The sequence below is a fragment of the Salmo salar genome, chromosome 10 (assembly GCF_965601325.2).
Source record: "Salmo salar chromosome 10, fSalSal1, whole genome shotgun sequence".
In the NCBI taxonomy this organism is placed as follows: Eukaryota; Metazoa; Chordata; class Actinopteri; order Salmoniformes; family Salmonidae; genus Salmo; species Salmo salar.
In genome coordinates, this window is record NC_138300.1 from 91,736,362 (window position 1) to 91,744,749 (window position 8,388).

The following is an 8,388-nucleotide window of genomic DNA, read 5'->3' on the forward strand; positions in this document are numbered from 1 at the left end:
ATTTGTTTGGTGACAACAATATTACAAACCAGACAAATTTTAGGCTATAACATAGGACACAGCATTACAACATCTAGATAAATACATTAGCTATATTGTCGCAAGTAGGATATTTCACATATTTATTTTAGAAATGTGGATCACATGTAGGCCTATGTAATTAGATTGTAAGGATAAAGATGTATTTAAGCTCTAAATAGTCATCCATCCAAAACAATAAACATGCATTGATAATAGCTAATGTTAGGTGGCGACATTAAGCATTTTTGAAAATGTAGTGCCTTTTGCTTCCAAAAAAACTGGTTGTCTCCCACAATGCCTTGGTTCCAACTTCAAGTTGCAGTTGGTGAGGAGGAACTGCAGAAATTTCCAGTTGACTGCAGTCGAAAGTTCATGACCTTTGATCACATGGTGGTTGTAAAGGTCATGCAGTTGACATGTCGTCACAGAGTTTCTAAACACAGAGGTGCAAAATCGCGAGACTTCCAGGAACGCTTGTGAAACAGACCAAGCAGACTAATGTTTCCTTTGTTGTACATTTTTATTAAATCTAAAAGGCACAACCTAGAATCATGCCAATGTCTTCAGTAGTTATTACTCCAACAACATGAAAGTGACAAAATTACACATTTTTGTCAAAAACAACTTTATATCGAAGGAGTGTCTTTGATTTGAGGACTTGCACATGCACAATTCAGACCGTTAGACCAGATGATGTTTCTGCCCATGAATTTAGCTGCCAATGTTGCCATGACACCACCTACAAGTGTGATTGGGGATTTCTATTGGAAACGCACACTGGAGGCTGGTAGGAGGAGCTATAAGAAGTCGGGCTCATTGTAATTGCTGGAATTGAATAAATGGCATTCATCAAAGATATGGAAACCACGTTTTTCACTGGACTCCATCAATTCCATTCCAGCCATTATAATGAGCCTATAGCTCCTCCCACCAGCTTCCACTGGAGCAGTTTCTGCCCATCTTCATACTGCAATGTCTCTGATGTAGTCGCAAATCAGACAATTGGTATACCCACAATGCAACACACGGGCGAAGCCGGTGAGGGAGGCGCAGCCTGCTAAAATCGGACCGTATTCTGCATTGCAGTCATGTTGTCAACAAGGCAGCGTGATGCGTCATTCAGAAACATACAACATCTCTTTTCCATAAAAGCAAACACTTTTGCATATGTGAAAACAGAGTATCCTAAACATTACGCCACGTGCATAACCTACCTCACTTTTTTTTGTGACTCATAGGATGAAGCCCGGTTCCAAAACGAATGCAATCACTAATCACCCGTTAGAAACTACGCCCACCTTGGCGCTAAAGACAGAATCGAATCTTCTTAGGACTCAACTGTTCACGCGCACTGGCTTGTCCCCCATTGGACCAATGCAATATATCATGCGTGTTGGTAAATATCGCACTTTCTTGGCTGTGTACAGTCCGTCATCACAGTGAATATTCTGTCCAATGGTAGAGCCTACACGTTCCAAAGTCAAACCCAATTATTGCGTATGCTGGGGTGTAATCATTAGTCCAAAACCAGAGTTTCTATTGGAGAAATTCAGGTAGGTCCCTCCCCGTTTCGTTCTGTTTTCTTCGGTTTAAGAATGTTTTACTACAGAATCCGCGTAATGAATACGCCCCTGAGCTCTCTGGGTGTAGCTAAATCCTTCGCTCTGCAACCCCGCTTTCTCTGGACAGCGTGGGAAATTGGCCCAATTACACTAATGTAAAACAATGATCATGTCAATTGTGTTTGACCTATTCTATTGAATGTTTCTCATGAAATGTGTTACTAACTGGTCCATTGCCAAATTCGAGCTTGACGTTCCCATATCGAATCCCAGGACAACAGGTAAATTAAGATTTTCATATTTCTACTCTAGTCGATAGGCAATCTATTCTAGTGAGAAAGTTAGAGCTTCTGATCATCATCATTATAGGCTTATGTATAAAACCACCTGTCTCCTTTTACATAAGTAACGTCCAACGATGGCTGACAAAGTGAAGGTATTCTGTATCATGTTCAACAATGAAGACAAGCGTGAATACAGTGCTGGTGAAGTTCTATCTGGACACGTTGTGGTCGAGGTGTCTACAGGTGTGTCGGTACAAATCAAAGCTGTCAAAATATCGACCAGAGGATGTGCCCAGGTCTGTTGGGGTGAAGGGACTCGACAAGCATCATCACCGAGCAGTGCTGCTATAGCAAACACATCATCTCAGTGTGAGCAGGTGGAATACTTCAGCATATCTCAAACTCTCAAAGAAACACCAGGTACTGATCTGATTTTGCAACCTGGTCTCAGAGCATTTCGTATTATTCTGTACGTAAATTCAAAACACTCCATCTAGTGTGATATGTTTCGTATGGTATGTATTAATTTTTGGATGTCCATAATCCATTTTGTACGATATGTTAAGAATTTGCTAAATGTATAATCTGTCATGAATTCCAATTTGCTGCGGCTAACGTTAGTTAGGTGGCTAACGCTAACGTTAGCTAGCTGGCTAACGTTAGCTAGGCTGGGGGTTGGGGTTAGGTTAAAGGGGAAGGGTTAGCTAAAAGGAATGAGGTTAGGGGAAGGGTTAGCTAACATGCTAAGTAGTTGTAAGTAGCTAAAAAGTACTAAGTTGTTAAGTTGCTAAAGTTGTCTGATGAAATTTGAACACACAACCTTTGGGTTGCTAGATGTTCGCTAGGCTTTGAAATTGTGTATTTTTTTTTACATTGGATAAAAGTAGACACTCCAAGCTACAAAATGGTATATTATACACTGCAGTTGAGCAACAATAAGAACATAATTCTGCTTTGAAAGTTGATAAACTTGTAACTCCAGTTTCTTTTTTTTCTTCTTTTTTGTTGAGAAAATGGCCTTGACATGTTTTTGGTACAACTACTGGAGAGCTTTTCTTTGTCTACACCTATTCAGCATCATTCACACCCTCTTAAGTCTTAGCCCCACCAATCTCTTTACAATAAAGATAAACTCTAGTTTAAAAAAAAATCTAGTCCTTGACCTATATCCTAATCTGACTTTGTTAGTGTCCAGTTAAAAATACTGTATAAATATTTTATAATTATTAGATTACACTTACCCAGACACTTATCTAAATGTATGGGTCATGTGAAATAAATGCTATAACCCCCCCCCCCCCCCCCCACACACACACACACACACACACACACACACACACACACACACACACACACACACACACACACACACACACACACACACACATCTAGCTAAGTGGATGGGTCACTATTGTCTGGACATGAACATGTGTTCATAAAATACAATAGATGGCCATAATTACCCCCAGACACACCTGTCTAACTTGATGGGTCATGGAATCATTCTCTTGCAAAGTGGTATTTTGTTTAGACATGTAGTTAGCTAGCTAAACATTTTACCGTAATCCCAACCCATAGCTACAGTGCAAACGGATTGTCATAGCTAGCCACTATGCATGAAATGCTGGAGTATGAATCTGCAGGTAGCTAAACGCTAACCAACTAGGTGTAATGTTAGCTAGCTAGCTAACATTAGGCTATAACTAGCAATGCGACTCGATTTCTGAGATACAATGAATATTATTACACAGATCATAACCAAATGTATCTATCGAGCCAGCAAACGAATGTTCGCTAACTACCGAACAAATAAGCTTTAACTTGCAATGAAAACGACTTTCTCACAAAATTAGAAACGTATAATATCTGAAAATGTAGCAAGACTCTTACCCGTATACATGGATGAACGCTTCACGGCAGCGTCTCTTTTCCATTAGGTTTGTAGCTAGCTACAGCTTGTTGTGTTGAGTAACTCTGGTTCACACTGACCTTGTGCAGAAAAGTAGCCCATCAAAACTTTTTCCCACTGAACTTTGTTGATAGCGCCTGCTAAATTCTGGGCAGCAAAGTTGTTGAGAGCAGAAGCAACACTTTTGCAGATCTCTATAGCTAACGTTATATCTTTTAAAAAAGCAGCGGTAGCAAGGATTATCTACACATACTGACCAGCTCATGTTATAGACAGAAGCATGCTACATGGCAGACCAATCTGCACTCATCTGTCGGCACGTCCAAACCATCCATTATCTCAGCCAATCATGCTAGCGGAAAGGTTCCTGTCTTTTTCCATGGCTAAACCAACTAGGCTCGTAATTTTACAATTGCTTTTGTATTTACAAATGGCATACTAGTTTGTTAATAAAAGCTAACATGCTAAGTAGTTGCAAAGAACAAAAAAATAGTAAGTAGTTGAAAAGTTACTAAGCTGCTAAAGTTGTCCATGATGAAATTCGAACACGCAACCTTTGAGTTGCTAGACGTTCGCGTTATACAGCTACCCATCCATCCATCCACCCTCCTTACATTACTATGTTATATCTAGTCTATGAGACCAGGCTGGATTTTTATGTAACAAAGAATTTTATCAGGGCTGTAATGTACACTACCTTTAGGAAGTTATGGAATCGCTAGACCTTTAGCAGGCCCTATGCTTTCCAGTCAGTGATTATAATAAAATTGTTGTAAAATGTTGATTACTATATTTATTGACTGAATTGTCTTTTGTTTCAGATGGTGAGGAATTCATCAGTCTTGATGAAGGGCATTATGAGTTCCCCTTTCATGTGGAGCTCACTCAAATGTGAGTGAAAACTGTTCAGACTGAATAGGAAATTATTCAATCAAAGCTTGATTTGCCTCATGATGATGTCTGGCTACTGTACTAACTTTAACAGCTAATGGAGACTTTCCATTGAATACTTTTCAGCATGCCTGAATTAATTTGGCTTTTTTGTCAAACGAATAATGAGTGACATTCCATAATGTCTTCCAGGCCCCTTGTTACCTCTTTCAAGGGGAAGTATGGGAGTGTTTGCTATGAGGTGACAGCTGTATTACAGAGGCCCTTGAATCAAGATCAAACTGTCAACAGAGAATTCTCTGTTATCAGCCATATTGATGTCAATTCCCCGTGGTTACTGGTGAGTGATAAGTCTTCAAAATAGATTGCATTGCCACGTCAGTTTGTGTGTTTTGTATGTTTTGTCCTACTGTATGTTTTTAACCATTATGTGAGTTGGATTGAAAGGAGGGTCAGTTTGGTTTTCATACATGCAACACATTGGCTCTCAACCATCTTGCTGTCTATTAAAACATAGATGACACCTTTTAGATTTTCAAATCTGTGACTATGGGAACTGCTTTTAAATGTTGTTGGTGTATCGGACAGTAACCACAAAACATTTAGCAAAATGTTAAGTGAAAGTAGCATTCTTGGAAATCTCCCTTGACTCATTTGTTATTATTTTGCAGTCCTCTGTGTCTACAAACAACAAGAAGATGATTGGCTGTTGGATTTTTACCTCAGGCCCCATCTCTCTGAATGTCAACATCAACAGAAGGGGCTACTGTAACGGTAACAATGTTTCTAAAGTTTGTTTTTCATCATTTATGTTATAATGAATGAAGATGTGTTATGTCTCTAATAACAACAGTTAAATTATAGTGCAATGTCCTCAAGATTCATTTTTTTCCTCAAGATTCATTTCTTCATTCTAGGAGATTCAATTCCCATCTATGCTGTGATTGAGAACTATTCGTCTCGACTCATTGTGCCTAAAGCAGCTATCTACCAAATACAGACCTTCATGGCAAATGGCAAAACAAAAAGTCATACAAAGTTGGTTGCCAGTGTGAGGGGTAACCACATTCCATCAGGCTGCACAGACACCTGGAATGGAAAAACACTGAAGATCCCACCTGTCTCTGCCTCAATTCTCAACTCCTCAGTCATCAGAGTAGAATACTCCCTGGCAGTGAGTGCCCTTTTCTATGGATACTTTGTTACTCTAATCTATTACATTGTTAAAGTGTGGTAAATAATGCCATTGTAGACTACATTGTGTTGTGTTATATCATCTGCATGGTTTTCCCCTTGAAGTGTGTATCCTACAGTAAGTAATAGGTAAATAAGGTGTGTTCAACTAAGTCAGCATTCAGATGGTATAACGTATGCCTGCTTATTTCCTTTCCTTTGTGGAGGTCATGGCACAGATACCAGGTGCTAAGAAACTCAAGGTGGAGCTTCCCATTGTGATTGGCAGTATACCATACAATGGCCTTGACAGCAGAAGCTCCAGCTTGAGCAGTCACTTCAGCATGGACATGAGCTGGCTTGCACTGGCGCTTCCTGAAGTGCCTGAAGGTAAGGAGAGGCCTTACAAAAATGCTCTCACACAAACACAAACATGTATGAACTCCCATTCATTGTCATGGTCTAATTTCATGTATTTGTGTTGAAGCTTTCACCAACACAGTTTTGAGTAGATACAAAGTTGATTCTGACGTTGTTGACCTTCTGGTTAATCCCCAGCCCCCCCTAACTATGCGGATGTGGTGTCTGAGGAAGAGTGTGAACTGCACAGCCCCTCTTACTCTCAGTCCGAGGAGTTGGAGAGACAGCTTGGTGGACCAGCCTTTGCTTACATCCAGGAGTTCAGGTTCCAGCCTCCACCACTGTACTCTGAGGTCAGTTCTCACATTTGGTGTCTCACATTGTTAACTAAACATTTGACTTATTCTGAGTAGTGCTTTAGGCTAAATGTTACTTTTCTGCTTTCTAACAACTGTCTTCATTCATAACAGGTTGATTCCCACCCAGTCCATAGCTAGGCAAAATGTTGAGCCTTGCAATGTTGCAAAATTGCAATGTTGCACAATATGTATATCGTGGTGGAAAGAGTGTAATATAGAGTGATCAAGTCTTGAACTAATTAAACTTTGGATTTAAAAGCAGATTAACAGTATTTTTTGAATAATTATATACTAGGCTGTGTTGAGAAATGGAGCGCACTCTTTACATGACTGTTATTAGAAAGGGAATTACTGCACAGCACATTGTTGTAGCAGGTGGGTGCAACATTATACAAGATAAGGTGTGTTATCTACTGTATATCATGTAAATTACTTTGAGAGCTACTGAAACAGGTTTTGTTGTTGAAATCTATAATAGATTTATTCCTTTATGTCGTGAATCCTTTCCTGATGCAGTGGGCCACATGTTCAGGGTGTATAATACAACATTGGCATTCTTTTTGATACATTGTAACTAAAAAGTTGAAAATGTCTGAGCAGAAACTGTAATATGCTTTGATAGTTCAAAGGTTATGCAAAGGTATTAATTCCAGGTGGATATTTTGACCTTGGAGTTGTTCCTTCTCAGAATGTATTGCCTTATCTGAAATGTAACTGATGTTGAGTTTACATTGTTGGTTTTGAATTGTGAGTGCCTGGGGAAAACCTTGGATCATGCAGTGTTGTGAATGTTTACCAGGTACAGACGTATGTATGTAAGTTATCATGTTGCTATTTACCAGTTTATCTATTGAAATGTATACTTTTGCAGGATGAATACAAAGACATATTACCATACTACTGTATGTGTTACATTTTATCAGAATGGCATGTTGCTATTACATACATCAGTGAATCTGAACCCAGTGGGTTTCTGTTAAACTTGTATTTTTGTAATTTTACAAAAAGTTTGAATAAAATCATTTGACAATGCTTATATTGTTCACTTTTAGTTCTTCCTCGAACAAAAACACAACGTTTGATGTTTAATTTAAACTTAATCTGCATTGTCATTAGTTTAAACAGTTAAACATTATCATCCACAAGCTAACCAGTGAATGCACAAGATTATTGTGAAATACGAACAAGTTGATGATGCCCTTAGTACTTCAAGCACAGTTCTAGTCCTGACTAGTTATGAATAAGAGGTTGTTATTCAGATTCCCGACCCAACATTTTTGATAGGGTTCCAGATGATGTATTTGTGACGTTAGTGGTCAGCTGCCTCCCAGCAGCACAGAGTAAACAGGACAGCCACAAGGGACACAGATCAGCCTTGTAAACAGCCATGTAAATCACTGAACAACGTGGGGAAACACACCAGATATCCACCTCACCTGTCAGAGGGAAGCTACGCTACATATACACTGAACAAAAATATAAACACAACATGTAAAGCGTTGGTCCCATGTTTCTTGGCTGAAATAAAAAAATCCCAGAAATGTTCCATATGAACAAAAAGCTTAATTCTCTCAAATGTAGTGCACACAGTTGTTCACATCCCTTTAAGTGAACGTTTATCCTTTTCCAAAATAATCAAACCACCTGAAAATTGTGGCATATCAATAAGCTGATTAAACAGCATGATCATTACACAGGTGGACCTTGTGCTGGGGAGAATAAAAGGCCACTTTGAAATGTGCAGTTTTGTCATACAACACAATGCCACAGATGTCTCAAGTTTTGAGTGAGCGTACAATTGGCATGCTGACTGCAGGAATGTCCACCAG

General features: G+C 39.2%; 1 protein-coding gene across 2 annotated transcripts; it reads left to right on the forward strand.

Moving 5' to 3' along the window:
- Nucleotides 1–1,514: 1,514 nt before the first annotated feature.
- LOC106560800 (arrestin domain-containing protein 4) lies at nt 1,515–7,591 on the forward strand. Of its 2 annotated transcripts, XM_014124105.3 has the most exons (9): nt 1,515–1,864; nt 1,990–2,287; nt 4,598–4,667; nt 4,860–5,007; nt 5,339–5,441; nt 5,585–5,841; nt 6,068–6,230; nt 6,399–6,553; nt 6,671–7,591. In XM_014124105.3, exons 2-9 carry the CDS (start codon nt 2,002–2,004, stop codon nt 6,695–6,697), a joined length of 1,209 nt encoding a protein of 402 aa, XP_013979580.2. In that variant the 5' UTR covers nt 1,515–1,864; nt 1,990–2,001; the 3' UTR covers nt 6,698–7,591. The 2 variants fall into 2 exon arrangements, with proteins under 2 accessions (XP_013979580.2, XP_013979578.2); XM_014124103.3 differs by having other exon boundaries at nt 6,399–7,591.
- The last annotated feature ends 797 nt before the right edge of the window (nt 7,592–8,388 follow it).

Excerpts from the sequence above, each read along its gene's own strand:
- LOC106560800 (XM_014124103.3), top strand. The coding sequence starts at position 2,002 with ATGGCTGACAAAGTGAAGGTATTCTGTATCATGTTCAACAATGAAGAC. Across the intron at positions 4,668-4,859 it reads CATGTGGAGCTCACTCAAAT|GCCCCTTGTTACCTCTTTCA; the intron begins GTGAGTGAAAAC and ends AATGTCTTCCAG. Across the intron at positions 5,008-5,338 it reads TCAATTCCCCGTGGTTACTG|TCCTCTGTGTCTACAAACAA; the intron begins GTGAGTGATAAG and ends ATTATTTTGCAG.